The 18,858-nt window shown below is 41.5% G+C and overlaps 2 protein-coding genes across 4 annotated transcripts; one reads left to right on the top strand and one right to left on the bottom strand.

Moving 5' to 3' along the window:
- Positions 1–91: 91 nt before the first annotated feature.
- On the bottom strand, positions 92–10,304 carry LOC110527515 (septin-10). Of its 3 annotated transcripts, XM_021608838.2 has the most exons (11): positions 9,537–9,899; positions 8,995–9,045; positions 7,179–7,293; positions 6,753–6,948; positions 6,283–6,469; positions 5,370–5,531; positions 2,760–2,856; positions 2,476–2,644; positions 2,185–2,317; positions 1,797–1,981; positions 92–1,251 (listed from the first exon to the last, which is right to left on the bottom strand). In XM_021608838.2, exons 1-11 carry the CDS (start codon positions 9,561–9,563, stop codon positions 1,236–1,238), a joined length of 1,338 nt encoding a protein of 445 aa, XP_021464513.2. In that variant the 5' UTR covers positions 9,564–9,899; the 3' UTR covers positions 92–1,235. The 3 variants fall into 3 exon arrangements, with proteins under 3 accessions (XP_021464513.2, XP_036838901.1, XP_021464514.2); XM_036983006.1 differs by lacking the exons at positions 8,995–9,045; positions 9,537–9,899 and adding an exon at positions 10,257–10,304; XM_021608839.2 differs by lacking the exon at positions 8,995–9,045 and having other exon boundaries at positions 9,537–9,893.
- A 99-nt stretch (positions 10,305–10,403) lies between these two features.
- LOC110527516 (ankyrin repeat domain-containing protein SOWAHC-like) lies at positions 10,404–14,421 on the top strand. The gene has a single exon (XM_021608841.2). It carries the CDS (start codon positions 11,397–11,399, stop codon positions 13,128–13,130), a length of 1,734 nt encoding a protein of 577 aa, XP_021464516.1. The 5' UTR covers positions 10,404–11,396; the 3' UTR covers positions 13,131–14,421.
- Positions 14,422–18,858: the final 4,437 nt, after the last annotated feature.

Here is an 18,858-nt window from a genome sequence, read left to right as displayed (position 1 = left end):
CCCGGATGGCCTGGAGTTGTACTTTTGATATGTAAATAAACAAGATTAATTAATACCTCTTCCAACATCTCTTCAGTTAAATAACGACATATTACGACAAACATGTTTTATTTTTGGTGATATAAACCCTTCACACCTAAGAACAAACGTCAGTTCATATTTGAGAGTTAAGAAAAAAAGCTGTGTACAAAAAACGCTTAAATTACACAAGATATCCTTTGAGAGGGAAAATGTCTGGCAATTGTAACGTCAATCATTCCACACACGACATACTATTTCTACGCAAAAAGGACCAAAGAAGTGTGGTATATGGCCAATATACCATGGCAAAGGAATGTTCATGCGTATGACGCAACGTGGAGTGCCTGGACACAGCCCTTAGCCGTGGTATATTGGCAATATATCCCGAGGTGCCTTGTGTCAAAACCATTTGATGTAGTGTTCAATTCAGAAAGGTCATTGAGCAGCTGCTTCATTCTTAAGCATTTGAATAAAATACAAGGTATGTGGCAGTAAGGCATACAATAAGTATTAAAAATACAAATCAATAACACCTCAGTGATTGGAATGTAACACATGCGTGGATATAACGTAGCTCTGGTTGATGGTGCGTGTTCCGCTAATGTAACATGTGAGGAACGTCCTGGACCAGAGTTCGGTATTACTACGCATGGAATCCATCCAGAAACCCATGAGTCTACAATAATAATGCATAGAATAAATATCAAGCTATATAATACACACTAGTGGTGAACAGCATATTTTTTAAAAGACATGCAAATATATATATTCTACTATCTGCAGAATTAAAGTTGAACAAGTTCAAGTCAAGTTTCCACACATTATCTGATATCCCATTTAAAAGTGAACACTCAAGACAACCCGGTAACACAACTAATTCCGAGATTGGACAATTAAATACATCTTGAATGTCAATGTACTGTTGACCATCAAACAAATTGTATTTCTGTTTGGTGTGAAGTACAGTATTTTCAATGATAACCCTAACCAGACCTTGATCATTTGGCGCCCTCTAGCTGTAGAAGTGAAAAGTAAAGTAATACAAAAGGGTTACCAGTATTAAATAGAATTATCAATAGTCTGGCTGGAATTTAACTAACATTTGTGATTTGACTAATAAGCCAAAACAATGACGACTATCGGTGAATGTACTCCATTTTGTATTTATTTCTCTTCTGTCTGATGGGAGGGGGGTCTTTGTCCATTTTATTTCTTCACATGAACCCAGAGCTAAAGACCCAACGAAAAAGAGGAAATATAGAGTCAATAATTTAGAGATCTGTGTCACTACATCATAACACACATCTATACTCATTAACTAAGCTTTCCTATCAACTGTCAAATCAATAGTTTCCTCTTATCAAAAAAACAAACTGATGTGTTCTTTATACCCTGCTTCCCTCCCTATCCTCTCACTGACTTCACTGGTTTCTGAAGCAACTGTTTTGGTTAGTAGCCTCGTCACAAGTTAACTTAACATCCTTAGCTTCCATCTCTAGGCTCCTGTCAATCAGAAATACAATCACACTGATGAACTAAAAGGACTGTATAATGCCTTGCAGTCCACACACAGTATACAATTCTGGTGAACATTCATTTTTGTTAGTCTCTGCACATGCATCATGAAATTGAGAGGGGAAATAGGTTAGGATTGAATTAGGATAGATTCATGTGTTAGAGGGCTTTGAGCTGTCCAAAACATTTCAGCAATAAACATCTTGGAAGGGAATTAAGCGGCCGTCCTGAAACTTATTTTACAATAACATGCGTCTTACTTTTTACGGTCTTTGTCCTTCTTGAGGTTGGCGTTAGTGTTGAAGGACTGGCCTTGGAGCAGCTCGGCAGCTGTTTTCTTCTTGCTGAAGGTGTTGATCTCGTCCTCCAGAGACCTTCTCTTCTCATCCAGCTTGCTCTTCTCCTCAGAGTGCAGTCTCTTCAGCTGCTCAAACTTACCTTGCAACTGAGGGAAAACATCAAGTGTTTTTAATACCTCGAATTTCTAGTGCTTTTCTAAAAACCCAAAAAGCTTCTCACGTGGATCTCTTCAACCAAAAATACATTCATTGAAGATGGGTTTTCTGTGATGAACGTCTACACCTATATGTCTCTTGCTGATCTGTATAGCATGCTGTCACAGTAGGACACGGTGTGTGTGTCCAGTACCTCTCTCTCAGCTTCCTTCAGCTCAGTCTCCTTCTCCTTGACTCTCTGGACAAACATCTGCCTCATCTCCTCCTCTCTCCGCTGCAAGTCTCCCAGGAACTCGTGACGCTTGGCTTCATAGGTCTCCTGCAGGCTGTAGACGCACGCGGTTTAAAACGAAATGTACAGCCTCCTCTCGCTGTATAATGTTAACATGTTTTCCCACAGACCTTTTAATCTGTGCACCTCATCTGGTTATCACAGGCCCAGAACTATGATAACCGTGCGTGGCACACCCTGCTCTCTCCGTACCTGACTGGCTTGCTCTCCGGGTTTGTGTCCGTGAACCCCATCTCCTCCAGTTTACAGCGGCGGTAGAGCTCGTAGTGGCGCGTGTGGGTCTGCTCCCTCAGGTCCTCCATGTTCACACAGATCAGCATCTCCCTCAGCTTCACAAAGTCACAGTGGTTCTCGTTCTCCACTGAAACAAGACAGACAGGTCTTTACCTCCTGGCATTTGTACTGTAGAGCCATAGACACATCAAAGAAAGCAAGCTGTAAGCCTGAAGCGTACACGGTAAAACAGGTTTACCTACCTTGCACCACACCCCAGGGATACTGCCGAGCTTTGACCATTTTATTTCCAATCTTCACCTCCTCGGAGCTCCCCACAACAGCAAAAGGCAGGATACCCTGACATTAGCAAATAGATCATAGAAGACACGGAGTACATTTACATGCACACTGAGTCAATATTAAAGTGATGTTGGCAGTAGGTTAAGTATGGCATTAGTCATGTAAACACCTTACTCTGCTTATCTTAAAATCGAGAGTACGGTCAAAAATCAAAGAAAGCATACGCTAGGGTTGGACGGTATACCGGTATTGCTACATGGACTGTTTTTCTTCTTCTATAACGTTATTTCGATGTTTGGTTTGTTAAAATGTGATATGCGACTCGTCTCCTCCCTCCCTCACCAATATGTCGATGCTGTTTTCCACTTTGCCTCTTAATACAAATCAAAATCAAATAAATGTGTATTTGTCACATTCACCAGCGTTCTATAATGACACTATTAGTTTGTATATATTACTGTCTGCAAACAGAGAGCTTTCCTTTACTTAGCAAATGTTTTCATTGTTAGCCGCTGGCTAGCTAATAAATGTACTGAGTCAGAGCAAACATAGCCAGCTAATACACCCTGATACCAGTGCTGTTGTAGGCCCTAATCAGCATGTTTAATTATTTATTTAATATCTGAAACATGCAGTGAAGCCGCTCAACAACTACATCATACCGGTCATCCAACAGACTCCCATTCAGAGTGACACACAGAAGCATCCAGGGTCAATGCCCTGCTCAAGGGCACGTTGACAGATGTCCCACCAGGCCAAAAACTGTGAACCCGAACCCTCCAAGATCCCCCCCACAGTTCTCCAATAGCTGTCCCTCAACCATTCGAGACCCCTCCTACAGCCCCCCCTCCAAGTAGAAAAATAAAAAATACAATCAATTCCATTCCCCCCCCCAATGCACCAACAACCAAGAGAATGAACTAAAGAGGAAAAAAGACAGAAGACAGCAAACATTTTAAAACACAAAAACAACATCAAGGACAACTAAAATCATAACAGCAATGCCAACTGTATATGTTTGTGTGCATGTCTGGCACTATTACATGTATGTGTGTGTTCTTGTATGCGTTTATTTGAATGAGAGTTGTGTGTATATGCATGTGTACAAACAGCTGCACGGCATCAGCCCCAGGCAAACCGGCATTAGCTGTAAAAACACTGCCCCTCTGTGTCATTCAAACTTACTTTTTATTGTGTTTTATTTAGACTTTTTACATTTATCTCCTGCGCAACAACTCCAGTCCCACTTGTCTCCAATTCCACATCCCAACCGTCAGCTTCCCTCAGCTCAGCCCATCCCATCCCATCTATCTCTGCTGGCCACCCACTTTGTGTTTCTACGCAACACACATCTTTCAACTATGCTATGATGTTTAACATACAATTTCAATCTCTCTAATCGAATAGAATCCAGATTGCGAGTTGAAGATACATACTTTTACTAAGAGTATTAGTATATTAGTAATTGACTGACCCGGTGTCTCTCCAGATCTCCTAACAGTACTATTTCTAGGGTCAATTTTAGATCAATACTTAGCATTTTCAGCCATTCCTGAACCTGAGACCTGAAACAGGCTACCTGAGGGCAATACCAAAACAAATCGTTTATTGATTCTGTATCCTCACAACAAAATCTGCAGAGCTTCGATGATTTTATGCCCCAAATATTCAACATTTTGTTGGTGGCGAGAATTCTATATAATAACTTTAGTTGAAAGCACCGAAGTCTTGAATCTTGCGTTGTTTTGTATATCAACTCATACATCCTGTACCATGGAATCGGGTCATCAAAAATCTCTTCCCAACTATTTTGCCATTTGTATGGCACAGTTGTCAACATCCTGATCCTCAAATGAAACTGGTATACTTTCCTATTTATGCTATTTTTATTCCTCCGCCAGTTTTGATCCTTTATGTTGGGCGGGCAGACAGACCAGTTCCCTACCTCCTCCCGCTGCCACCTTCCTCCTCCATTTTTTGGGGTAATGCTGTAATCAATTGGTTGTACACTTGGATTGAGCAGACCTTCCCGTACAATTCTGATAACTCCATTGAAGGACATATATATCGGCATGTTGTTTGTGCAACAGTATCTTCTAAATCAGAGAGGAATAGGCGAGGTACGAATATGTTATCTGCGCATGTACTAGCACCAGCCGAGCGAGCCTCCCTCTTTAGCGTGAATGAAGTGAGATCGGGAAAAATGGAAGTAGGAATATTTGAAGTAGTTCTCATACAAACTTTAGAAGTCCGAACTAAAAAAAAATAAAAAAGAAAGACATGTCGCTGTCATAGAACATTTCTTTTTTATTGCATATTTTCTATATTGACCAAAGTCCCATCAGGTAGCCTGATTTCTGATGTATCCATGTAAACGGGATTTTAGGGAAATCGTTCTTCTTCCAAAGCATGTAAATGTTTTCATCACACTATCCACAATAATCGTGTTACTGTGTGCATGTATCCATGCTCACTGAGGTGCACTGTCTAGCACAGTCAAATTCACCACTGTGAGGTATGGAATTGGGCAGAGAGCCTGAAAGATGCCAAGGGAATGTTAGACAACTCACATTCATGGCAGTGTTGATCTTGGAGACCGTCTCGTCGTCGGTAGGGAACTGGTAGATCTGGACACCGTTACTGACCAACTCGCTCATGATCTTGATCTTAAACTTGTGGAGCTCGCTCTTGGAGATGGTGTCTGCTTTGGCGATGACAGGAATGATGTTGACCTACAAATAAAAAATACACAGGTTGTCTTGTAAATAATACATTTTCTTTCCGAATTGACATTATTCCCTCAAGAATCAAACAGGACATATCAATCATTTTACAAGTAGAAACAAATTCCCTTTTGTGAAAGAACAGTACTGTAAAACATACAGCTATTGGGCTCCCGAGTGGCGCAGAGGTCTAAGGCACTGCATCTCAGTGCTAGAGGCGTCACCACAGACCCTGGTTTGATTCCAGGCTGTATCACAACCGGCCGTGATTGGAGTCCCATAGGGCGGTGCACAACTGGCCCAGCGTCGTTAGTGTTTGGCCGGGATAGGCTGTCATTGTAAATAAGAATTTGTTCTTATCTGACTTGTATGTTTTTTTAAAAAACCTTTATTTAACTAGACAACTAAAGCACAATCAGGACAGACTTCTGTGATTGCCCAGTGGCTGAACTAAGTCAATCATTCTGCTTTGTCAGGCTTGTTCAGTCCTGTCACAGTAACACAGTAATAATTACTCATCATGCAACTCCCAGTTTTTAACCAACCGCCATGACACTTCCTAAACTGCCCAAATACTCCATAACGCTAAATAAAATGAAAAACACCCCCTTAATTAATTCTACATTTAAACACAACAACAATTATGAAAAAAATTAGTTCATATTCATAGACTAATGCTGTAGAACTGTGGCAGGTAAAAAAAAATCACCCCCCCAAAAAAATGCAATAGTGACAGCTTCTTTTAGTTTTAGTCAGGCACCTTGCTGTCCAGTTTCTTCATAGTGACCAGGTCCAGGGACTTGAGAGAGTGTCCTGAAGGGGCGATGAAGTAGAGACAGGCATGGATACGGGAGTCGTGGTAGTTGTGGAGGGACCGCTTGATCTTCAACTCCTCCTGTAGATACGACTCGAACTGGGTGTCAATGTAGTCCACAACATGCTGGTAGCTGCCGAAGGAAACATTCAGAGAGCAGATACTCCATCAGAAGTTGCGTAGAGTATGTGGTAAAACAAGTGATTCGTGGTGGATTGAAAGACAAAATAACGTGCTTTGTTTTGTCATTCAGCATCAGGGTCATATTCGGTAGGGCATAGGCTACGGTAGCAAAACGTTTACGAAACGGAACACTAAAACACAGGGTTTAAGTTATCGGACAAGTTCAGGTAGGCTGTTAGGTTTGGTGCCTAATGAATACGACCCCAGGTATATCATGACTGCACTTCTCTCACCTCTCCTGCTTGTTCATCTGGTCCCCAAAGCCCACTGTGTTGACGATGGTCAGCTTGAGTCGCACGTTGCTCTCCTGCAGGTCATAGGTCTGCGCTCGCAGCTTCACCTTGGGCTCGAAGTGAGACGACTCAAAGTTCTCAAAGTTAGTGTTGAACAGTGTGTCCATTAGGGTGGATTTGCCAATACCCGTTTCGCCTGGATAGTGGGGGGAAATACTGTTTGCTAATCTTAGTGACAACATTGCTTTGTAAAATTAGGGTCAAACTTGAGGAAAATGAAAAATACATTTTAGACAGTTGAGGATTCTGGGCACAAGTCCAGAATAAATGAATTGAAAGGAAATGGGCCAACATTTTTTTCCATCTAAAAAGGGGCTACTGGTCTGGTGGCTGAACTTTTTAATGTAACATCACAACGTTACTCACCAATACAGAGGATATTGAAGCAGAAACCTTGACATGTTGATTTGTTGACCAGCTGGTGAGGTAGGCTGTCGAAGCCAACATGGCCAGACAAGGACAGGGGCCGGGCATTTTTGTCCTGTTATAGGGAGACATAGCCTAACATTAGGCCAACTCAGTATATGACAATATCTGACAACAGCTTGGACTGGTTAACCTAGGTAAATAATCTTATATTCCTATGTTTTCATTGTGTGTACAGTCGTGACCAAAAGTTTTGAGAATGACACAAATATAAATTTTCAAAGTCTGCTGCCTCAGTTTGTATGATGACAATTTGCATATACTCCAGAATGTTATGAAGAGTGATCAGATGAATTGCAATTAATTGCAAAGTCCCTCTTGAATGAACTGAATCTCAAAAAAAAAACATTTCCACTGCATTTCAGCCCTGCCACAAAAGGACCAGCTGACATCATGTCAGTGATTCTCTCATTAACACAGGTGTGAGTGTAGACGAGAACAAGGCTGGAGATCAAATAACAGACTGGAAGCTTCAAAAGGAGGGTGGTGCTTGGAATAATTGTTCTTCCTCGGTCTACAATGGTTACCTGCAAGGAAACACGTGCCGTCATCATTGCTTTGCACAAAAAGGGCTTCACAGGCAAGGATATTGTTGCCAGTAAGATTGCACCTAAATCAACCATTTATCGGATCATCAAGAACTTCAAGGAGAGCGGTTCAATTGTTGTGAAGAAGGCTTCAGGACGCCCAAGAAAGTCCAGCAAGCGCCAGGACCGTCTCCTAAAGTTGATTCAGCTGTGGGATTGGGGCACCACCAGTACAGAGCTTGCTCAGGAATGGCAGCAGGCATCTGCTGAGTGCAGACTTTTGGAGGATGGCCTGGTGTCTAGAAGGGCAGCAAAGAAGCCACTTCTCTCCAGGAAAAACATCAGAGACAGACTGATATTCTGCAAAGGTACAGGGTTTGGACTGCTGAGGACTGGGGTCAAATCATTTTCTCTGATGAATCCCCTTTCCGATTGTTTGGGGCATCCGGAAAAAAGCTTGTCCGGAGAAGACAAGGTGAGCGCTACCATCAGTCCTGTGTCATGCCAACAGTAAAGCATCCTGACACCATTCATGTGTGGGGTTGCTTCTCAGCCAAGGGAGTGGGCTCACTCACAATTTTGCCTAAGAGCACAGCCATAAATAAAGAATGGTACCAACACATTCTCCCAACCATCCAGGAACAGTTTGGTGACGAACAATGCCTTTTCCAGCATGATGGAGCACCTTGCCATAAGACAAAAGTGATAACTAAGTGGCTCGGGAACAAAACATCGATATTTTGGGTCCATATGGCCAGGAAACTCCCCAGACCTTAATCCCATTGAGAACGTGTGGTCAATCCTTAAGAGGCGGGTGGACAAACAAAACCCCGCAAATTCTGACAAACTCCAAGCATTGATTATGCAAGAATGGGCTAACATCCGTCAGGATGTGGCCCAGAAGTTAATTGACAGCATGCCAGGGCGGATTGCAAAGGTCTTGACAAAGAAGGGTCAACACTGCAAATATTGACTCTTTGCATCAACTTCATGTAATTGTCAATAAAATCCTTTGACACTTATGAACTGCTTGTAGTTATACTTCAGTATTCCATAGTAACATCGGACAAAAATATCTAAAGACACTGAGGCAGCAGACTTTCATTAATATTTGTGTCATTCTCAAAACTTTTGGCCAAGACTGTACACTACTTACCTATACAAGGCTACATGTTCATTTGTCTACAGTACACACAAACATCTATCTATTTATATGAATGACACTCTACCTGACCTGTCCATTTCTTTACTGACACAGATTGTGGATAGACCTGGAAAGGCTGGAGATGGCAGAACAGTTTCAGCAGCATACATTTGGCTAGATTTTGTAGCTAGCACACAAAGTTAACTTTCACTGGCTGCCACATCGGCAAACTGACCCATGCGTTGGCAAACTAGCTTGACAGATTATGGCAATGTTTTTGTTCTATGTGCATTTCATATATTAATTATTGCTCAAAGGGCGTAAACAAGCTCCAGCAGTAAAACCCTGCTTCTTAGAAACTCTGGTTGGAGCTACGTTGTTAGCCACATAGCTACCTGGATAGTGAAAAAGTTACTGAATCAGTTCCAGGTCGTCGTATTGCAATCCTGCTGTGCAGACGTTCAGATCTCACAACGCCCAGATAAGCGTTTACCTTTCAGGATTACGCAGCGCGACAGCAATAAAGTCGACTTGGAACGTAACCATGCTGACTAGCAAGCTAAACGTGTCGTAAGTTTTACAACTGTAGATATACATTATTTAGCGATTAAATTAAACAACAATTACCCCCTGAGCAACATCCGACGTAGTCATCTCGGAATAAAGCAGCAAATAGCTACAAATACTAACAGGCTGTAAAGAAAATAGGCTCAACTAAAAAAGTTGAAAAATCGACTATCTACGTAGCCATGAAAGGAATGTAGGCTTTCACACTTTTCTCGTGGTTGGGGAGACACGAGTGACCGTTATGTTTGTGTTTAACAAAATAAACTATATATATTAAGTACTACATCTTCTGATTTTGTGGTATGTATTCATCAAATTCTGAGTACAGAGTAGTTATTTTGAACTGCAGGATTGTTAGTTACTATATAGCGACCCCCATAGAATGAATGGTATAAACCACTTTTCCGGAAATTCGTTGGACATACATGGTGTGAAACTAAGTAGACATTTTGGTTCCTTACGCGACTTTGAATGACCGACCACTAATATAGATTCCAAAATGGCGTTTCAAGGGTCACAGTTTCCCAATGTTGTGGTTGCTATGAGGCGTGGACAGAGATACTTTTGAGGAGATGGGAAACACCATTGGAATCTTATTAACGCTATTTGTGTACGTTGCCCATGTCTATGGCCCACGCAGTACATTTCTGGGACGAAGGAGTGACTGGGCGTTAGCTCAAAAACACAACATTAGCATGGATTTAGTGAACAATAAGTACAACATAAGTATTTTCCGAGATTTGAGATAATTAACTTCTCTGAAATCGTGAAATTACATACTTTCAAGGAAAATAGGCAGGTTTCTCGACTCATACCCGGAATTTGATAAGGGATTGTGAGAAGATTCGTTTTGCAACCACTCGAAGCAGCTGTTTGGGGCGTTATGCAACGTTCAAGACAACTGGGAAAGAACGAGCTCCGACTGGGAAAATCGATTTGAACAGCCATCCAACTAGGAATTCCAACTCTTCCTAGAGCTCTGACTTTCCGAACTTAAAATACAGACTTCATTATTTGACCTCGTATTTTTCCGAGTTTCCGGGTGTTTTGAACCCTGCATTAATACCACAGATAGATATTGAGCCAGATATTAAACCGGATTTATAAATGTGAAGCATCCGGTTGGCGTTTCCTCTCACTACCAAATATGTTAATGCAAGGAAGCCCAGTGACCGGCATGGTGAGAAGATGGAGTGAGATATATTTTGGCCAACATTCTGCTAATTTTCTAATCGATGAAACATTTGATCTCCATAAAGTTTTATGTTTCCGAAACTATAATCTATAACAAACAGAGTGGACTGCGTCTTTGCCAAAGTAAAACAAAAATGGGTTGTTTATAGGTGCGAATTCCCTTATTGCACAGGCGCATTCATAGAATGCGTTCCCTAACAAAAATATGCAAATAAATACTAGAACGTGAGATTGAGATCTCAATAGCTAGTGCATGGCTCTTCCCATCTCCTTGCTTGTTCTACCCACCATGATTAATTTCCTCCCATTGGAAACGACAGCCTCTGGTCTATCTTGGGTTAGTTATAAAAATCTTTGGTCTGACGTTCATTCATTACCCAAGGGTAACTATCTCCTCCTTTCTCTAATGTCTCTGTAGTGGATCGCTGTGACCATAGAAATAAAACGGATAGACAGGTCTGCTTGCAAAAGTGGGTCCTTCCTTACTCAACTCTGGGTGGGGTGACGGTTCTATTAATTTATATTCTGTATCAAAGAAGCACAAGGTTTGAGGATGATGTGATGAGACAACACCAACCAGGGCAGGTGAAAATCGTATTTATACGGGCTGATTAAACTCTAGCTAATTTATAAACATAAAAAGGAAGGTCTTTTTTTTAATTTTATTTTTTAGATCTGTAAGTGGTTTACCGTAGCCTTTTAATTAATTAATTTTTTAAATCAGTAATGGCGACCGAGTGCACCCAAGAAGCGGTTGTTCAATTTCTAATCGAGCGAGGAGGGAGAGTGAAAAATCAGATATTCATTGACTATTTCAAAGCTGTTTTCCCAGAAGACCCTGACCAGAAAGCAATTGTTCGGGAGAAATTCAAGGGATACGTGGACAACGTCGCATTTGTAAAGTTGGAGAATGGAGTGAAATGTGTATGTTTAAAAAAGAAGTATCGAGTTTCATTGAAGTATACAGTGGAAAAAGACAGCGAGTGCAATGGTAACGGGACAGGCACCTTATTGGAACAAGAGGACAGCGGTGCTGCTATATCAAAATCATATAAGAACTTGATAGAAGATTGTGCACCACAACTGCATCTGTCAGTATCATCTGCTGGGCATGTGCACTCTTGGGAAATCACTGCAAACGAAGAGGCACAAGACATTTCACTTGGCTCAGGTTACGGAACTGACAATGCCACGAGAGCGAGACCGCCTGACATTTCTGGAATTATTTTGGAAGGTAAAATTGTAGAAAGAGCTGCGTCAACAAGGTCTGTAGTTCAAAATAATAGTTTATCAGACAATATGGGAAATGCGTTAGGCATTGGTGGTAATGCAGAGCAGAAATTGACCAAGGGGGACATTCATTGCAACCGCACGACATTGCAACCGCATGACATACCGCAAATTGCAGTGATTGAGGCGTCACCTTTACCTACATCCGCGGATGGCTCTATGTTCCCCTTACCCATACGTCCATTTCCAACTAATGCACAGGACAGCCTGCTGTCCCGTCACCCTTCAACAGAGGACGGGGCAGACGAAAGCCAGTATTATGATTTTCAACAGAGCATATCTGGGAGTGACAGCTACACACCTAAAAGTAGCCGTAATAACTTTATTGAGCTCATGATGAACAGCTCCCTCCAGGTGCGACGCAGCATGGTGTTGAGGAACTCGGACTCCGCCTCTGTGGTTTCCTCTACTACAGACGAAGACGGTGCTTCAGTCACTCTGGACCCGTTGGAACACGAGTGGATGATGTGTGCATCCGACGGCCAATGGGAGAGTCTCCACCCTCTCCTTTCCTCTGAACCAAACCTTGTCATGAAGAAGGATTTTGTGACTGGGTTCACCTGCCTGCACTGGGCCGCAAAGCAGGGCAAACAAGAGCTGCTAGCGCTTCTCGTGAACTTTGCCAAACAACACACAGTGCCCATCAACATCAATGCCCGATCAAGTGCCGGCTACACGCCCCTACACCTAGCAGCAATGCACAACCAAGTTGAGGTGGTGAAGTTACTGGTAGGTGCCTATGACGCAGACTTAGAGGCCAGAGATTATAATGGGAAAAGGGCGTGTCAGTATCTTACAAACAGTGTGGCCGTTGATATCCGTGACATCATCGGGGCGGGTGTTGGCGGCGACTCGGACTCAGAGAACACAGACTATGGGGATGGGGGGCGTTGGAGGTTGTCTAAAGTTCTCCAGTCTAATCTGATGCCCCTCAAACTGCACAATCACAGCGAGGAGGACACAGGTGATGGAGTAGACCAGGCCAGACAGAAACCCTTGCTGAGGAAATCGTCCTTTAGCAAGATGAGGCCCAAACTCCAGAAGATCCGCTTCAGATCTTCGCAGATAGTTCACAGCACTTCGTTCCCAGCACACTGTGAGACAGAGGAGCTTAACGGGTCCAGGAAAAGCTCATTTAAATCCAGACCCATGTCAAATCTGTTTGGCTGAGGAATAGCCCCTAAATTCACTCGACAAAGAGCAAATCAACTACTACAGTGCAGAATGACTGACACAATGGGGTATAGTTTGATGTTACAAGTGTTTATGTTTTTTTTTTGTGGCATAGGCCAAGTCTGGTGTTACACATACTTAAGGGTTTTCCTCTAGGCATTATATGAATATACTGAACTAACAGAATATGGTATTACATGATCTATTGAGTAACTGGCCAGATTGTCACCCCTGGTTAGGCTAAAAAATGTATGTGATGTATGTCTTATCATTCCGAAGTAGCCAAGTAGGTCTTATTGTTCGTCTGCTTGAACCCTTAGCGTACATGTAAAGCTGTCTGTAACCCACTGGGCAAAGATGTCATTTTAACATCTAGTTTTGGTTGAGTTGAACTAATTTGAATTCAGTGTGAAATCAACAAAAAATGACACAATGTCATTGGATTTAGGTTAAAAGTTGGGTGATTTAAAAAGATACGATTAACTTACATTGATTACTTTTTTTCAAAGCCAATCAGTTTCCCTCGTTGATTTGATGCCTTCATATTTACTTTTTTGTTGTTGGTTGAAATGACTTGGGAACCAGGTTGACTCGACCTGTTTTTGCCTAGTGGGAAGTGTTTAAACGTCAAGTTATTTCACCACATGGTAGAAACAATGTCATTGATTTCACAACGCTTGGGAACAATTCTATCTTATTACTGTCAGACTGTTATTCGTTTATTCTCCCTTTTATATTTACGTTGCTTAAAGCACTTTGATTTTAAACTGTTATTGATCCAGCTTTCCTGCGGTTGATGCCATTCAGTCCACCTGAAAGACTTTGAGATGGGAATTGACTTCCTCTTTGTGTTCAAGTGGACGATTGGAGGCCAACGAAAAGGCCTCTGGTCTTTTACGTCTGTAATCAGGGTCAGTAGAGGAGATTTCTGTGTCACAAGGTACGCGGTTGTAGAGTGCATGGTAGGCCGACTGTTTATAGTGATGAAAGATCAGGTTTCATTCCTATTCATGTTTAAAAAAGGTACATTTTTTTGACCTGATAGCTCCTTATTTTGAGTTGTCTAAGGTTGCAGTCGTCTGGTATCAAGTTGTAGGTTACCCTCTGTTCTGTTTTATATCAACAAGCTCAGGCTTGCCGACCCAGGAGAGCCTAGCTCAGCTGAGAGTGAGCAAGAGAGACTAGTGTACATTTAGTGCCTTCAGAAAGTGTTCATACTCCTTGACTTATTCCACATTTTGTTGCGTTACAGCCTGAATTCAGAATTGATTAAATATATGTGTTTCTGACCAATCTACACACAATACGCCATAATGACAATGTGAAAACATGTTTTTAGAAATGTTTGCAAATGTAATATAAAAAAAAATGCATAAATATCTCAATGACAAAAGTATTCACACCCCTGAGTCAATACTTTGTAGAAGCACCTTTGGCTGCTATTACAGCTGTGAGTCTTTCTGGGTAAATCTCTAAGAGATTTTCCACACCTGGATTGTACAGCATTTGCCCATTTAAAAAAAAATAATAATATTCAAGCTCTGTTCAAATTGGTTGTTGATCCTTGCTAGACAACCATTTTCAGGTCTTGTCATAGTTTTTCAAGTAGATTTAAGTCCAAACTGTAACTCGGCCTCTCCGGAAAATTCACTGTTATCTTGGTAAGCAACTCCAGTGTAGATTTGGCCTTGTGTTTGAGATTATTGTCCTGCTGAACTGTGAATTCATCTCCCAGTGTCTGGTGGAAAACAGACTGAACCAGGCATTCCTCTAGGATTTTGCCTGTACTTACCTCTACTCCCATGTATTTTTTTTATCCTGAAAAAATCCCCAGTCCTTCATGATTATAAGCATACCCATAACATGATGCAGCCACCACTACGTCTGAAAATATGGAGAGTGGTACTCAATAATGTGTTATGTTCGAGGCAAATCCAATAACACTTTGTATTCAGGACAAAAGGTTAATTGCTTTGCAATTTTTTTTGCAGTGTTACTTTAGTGCCTTGTTACAAACAGGATGCATGTTTTGTAATATTTTTATTCGGTACAGGCTTCCTTTTCACTCTGTTAATTAGGTTAGTATTGTGGAGTAACTACAATGTTGTTGATCCATGCTAAGTTTTCTCCTATCACAGCCATTCAACTATTTCACTGTTTAAAAGTCACCATGGCCTCATGGTGAAATCCCTGAGCGGTTTCTTTCCTCTCCAGCAACTGAGTTAAGAAGGACGCCTTTATCTTTGTAGCGACTGGGTGTATTGATACACCATCCAAAGTGTAATTAATAACTTCACTATGCTCAAAGGGATATTCAACATCTGCTTTTTTATTTTTTACCCATCTACCAATAGGTGCCCTCATAGCCGTGGGAAGTGAGGGTGCTGCAGCACCCCCTGAAAAATCATAATGGTAAAAAAAATATGAATAAAAAATAAAAATAATCTTTTGGAAAATATGTATTTTTTCTCACAAAAGTGATGCACTGGGCCTTTAATAGTCCTGTATTAGTGAACTGATTTGGCCTTCTGTTATAGCCTTTAGTTTTTGTGCAATGTTGCACTGAATTCTAACACTTATTTTTACTCTGCACTTTTGTTATTTGTTAATTAATATAACTGGAGTGTGTTTAAGATATCTTTCTTTTATTAGCAAATCATTGTCTCACATGTACTAGTCTAATTGTTTGTCTAGATTAGATTTAAGGCCTACTACATATGGCATTAACTGTTTTTGGGCAATTTAATGGTTTCTCAGTCAATGGTTTTTTATTGCTGAATAGCCTACAGAAATGCTACATAGTTTACTGATTTTGCTACTTGATTTTATTGTACAGTTTTGTATTCTTGCAAAATTAGCTCTTACCTTTTTATTATGCAATTATAATTTTTTGTTCTTTTATCAACCACCTGCTGCTAATTATGATATTCAAAGGGCTGGAACGGTATTTCTCTTGTCTGTCTGTACATTCAATTATATTATAGTCCTCTTTTTGATGATCAAACAAAAGAATGTTAACATAAACAAATCTTGACACCTCACTGTCTACAATCATTTAAGATCCCATGTTCAGTACTCTCTGTCTTCAATAATGTTTTCAAAGCTAGATTGTGGAGTCTGTATTTTTATCATTTGGAAACCTATTCCTACATCTTTGTGTTGCTTAACAGAAATATCAAACTACCGTTAGCTCTGCCTTTACCCAACCTGATAAATAAACTGTCATACTGTCACTATTGAGATCTGTCTTGTTCTGTTTAATGCAGCAGTCTGTGACAGTAGTAACTAACACACCGTGTCCATAGTTAGGAACATTTCTGCTCAACCAGTAGTGCACGCATGTATTTCTTTACTTATACGGTGTGCAAGATGGCTTTTATGTTCTCTTAAGGGCTCTTAAACAAACATGGTTTTTATTGCCTGTGAATTTCTGTGCCCCAAAATAGGATGCCACGTTGGGTTCATTGTGGGAAATGAGTATGCCACGTTTTCATTGGTAATTGCTGTATGACTAATCTTAGGCAAATCTCAGCAGGTATTTTATTTTATTCCTTCATTGAGTAATGGAGTGGAATAGCATTGACACAACATTTTTGTTGTAAATCATTCAGTGAAATGAAACGGTACATATGGACCATCTTAGCTCCACTCTACAGAGAGATGTGTTTGTCCTTGACCGGGGCAATGCATTAGTCATTACAACCTAGATGGATTGAAATGATATAACTATAGAATATATATACTGTACAGTGCATTCAGAAAGTTTTCAGGGCCCTTGACTCTTTCCACATTTTGTTATGTTCCAACCGTATTCTAAAATGGATTAAAAAGGTGTATCCTGTTTCCATTGATCTTTGCGGTGTTTCTACATCTTGATTGGAGTCCACCTGTGGTAAATTCAATTGATTGAACATCATTTGGAAAGGCACACATCTGTCTATATATGGTCCCACAGTTGACAGAGCATAAACCAAGGCATTGTCCGTAGAGCTCCGAGACAGGATTGTGTCGAGGCAAGGATCTGGGGAAGGGTTTCAAAATATTTGAAGGTCCCCAAGAACGCATTGGCCTCCATCATTCTTAAACGGAAGAAGTCTGGAACCACCAAGACTCTTCCTAGAGCTGGCCAAGAACCCAATGGTCACTCTGACAGAGCTCCAGAGTTCCTCTGTGGAGATGGGAGAACCTTCCAGACGGAAGCCACTCCTCATTGAAAGGCACATGACAGCCCACTTGGAGTTTGCCAAAAGGCACCTAAAGGACTCTCAGACCATGAGAAACAATATTCTCTGGTCTGATGAAACCAAGATTAAACATTTTGTCTTGAATGCCAAGCGTCATGCCTGGAGGAAACCAGGCACCGCTCATCACCTGGCCAATTCCATCCCTACGGTGAAGCATGGTGGTGGTAGCATCATGATGTGGGGATGTTTTTCAGCGGGATATACTGGGAGACTAGTCAGAATCGAGCGAAAGATGAACGGAGCAAAGTACAGAGAGATCCTTATTGAAAACCTGCTCGAGAGTGCTCAGGACCTTAAACTTGGGCGAAGGTTCACCTTCGAATAGGACAATGACCCTAAGTACAAGCAAAGACAACACAGCCAGAGCCCGGACTTGAACCCCATCGAACATCTCTGGAGAGATCTGAAAATAGCTGTGCAGCGACACTCCCCATCCAACCTGTCAGGGCTTGAGAGGATTTGCAGAGAAGAATGGGAGAAACTCCCCAAATATAGGTGTGCCAAGCTTGTAGCGTCATACCCAAGATGACTCGAGGCTGTAATCACTGCCCAAAGGTGCTTCAACAAAGTACTGAGTAAAGGGTCTGAATACTTCTATAAATGTGCTATTTCAGTTTTTTATTTGTAATACATTTGCAAACATTTCCTAAAAAACAGTTTTTGCTTTGTCATTATGGGATATTGTGTGTAAATTGATGAGGGTAAAAAAACGATTTAATCAATTTTAGAATAAGGCTGTAATGAACAAAATGTGGAAAAGGTCAAGGGGTCTGAACACACTCTATATATAAAACCATTTCAGGTCGTCAGTGATGTGCACGTCGCGGAAGTTGAAGCTTTTGACGCTTTCCACTGAGGCCCCGTCGATGTGGGGACGTGCTCTCTCTGCTGTCTCCTGTAGTTCACCATCAGCTCCTTTGTTGACTTTGAAGGAGAGGTTATTTTCCTGGCACCAATCCGCTAGGGCTCTCAGCCTTGAACTTTGGGGCTTATGGTGTATAGGGCAGCCCGACAACCTAAACCTCCTAACCAATAGGTACTGTTCATCCCTTAAAAGACCACAAGTAGAACTTAGCTCTGCATCCCAAATGGGACCCTATTCCTTACATAGTGCACTACTTCTAACCAGAGCACTATGGGCCCTGATCAAAAGTAGTGCACTGTGTAGGGAGTAATGTGGCATTTGGGACGTATCCCAGGGGATTGAGCCCAGACAGTAGAGATGGAGTTGGAGGACATCAGAGAACACAGGGCTTTGTGGAATTGCGCACAGTTGGAGTTTGAAATTGAAATGGCTGACGTGGAATCAGAATGAGTCACCAGAGACACTGCTCCCTTGCTATCTCTGTATGCCTCTCTCTCTCTCTTGCTATCTCTGTATCCCTCTCTCTGTCTTTTTCTCTCTCGCTATGTCTGTCTGTCAAAGGATGTTCACCTAGCTCAAGAATTATTATCTCACACAGGCCAACCAACAAGGTCAG

This window comes from Oncorhynchus mykiss, chromosome 7, assembly GCF_013265735.2.
Source record: "Oncorhynchus mykiss isolate Arlee chromosome 7, USDA_OmykA_1.1, whole genome shotgun sequence".
Classification (NCBI taxonomy): domain Eukaryota; kingdom Metazoa; phylum Chordata; class Actinopteri; order Salmoniformes; family Salmonidae; genus Oncorhynchus; species Oncorhynchus mykiss.
This window is presented reverse-complemented; position numbering and strand designations above follow the sequence as displayed.

What these genes read in the sequence shown, in the direction of transcription:
- LOC110527515 (XM_021608838.2), bottom strand. Translation starts at nt 9,563, where the DNA reads ATGACTACGTCGGATGTTGCTCAGGGG. An exon ending in TGAAGAAACTGGACAGCAAG is followed by an intron (nt 5,532 to 6,282) that starts GTGCCTGACTAA and finishes TTTTATTTGTAG; the next exon opens with GTCAACATCATTCCTGTCAT. An exon ending in TGAAGGAAGCTGAGAGAGAG is followed by an intron (nt 1,982 to 2,184) that starts GTACTGGACACA and finishes GTTTTCCCTCAG; the next exon opens with TTGCAAGGTAAGTTTGAGCA.
- LOC110527516 (XM_021608841.2), top strand. Translation starts at nt 11,397, where the DNA reads ATGGCGACCGAGTGCACCCAAGAAGCGGTTGTTCAATTTCTAATCGAG.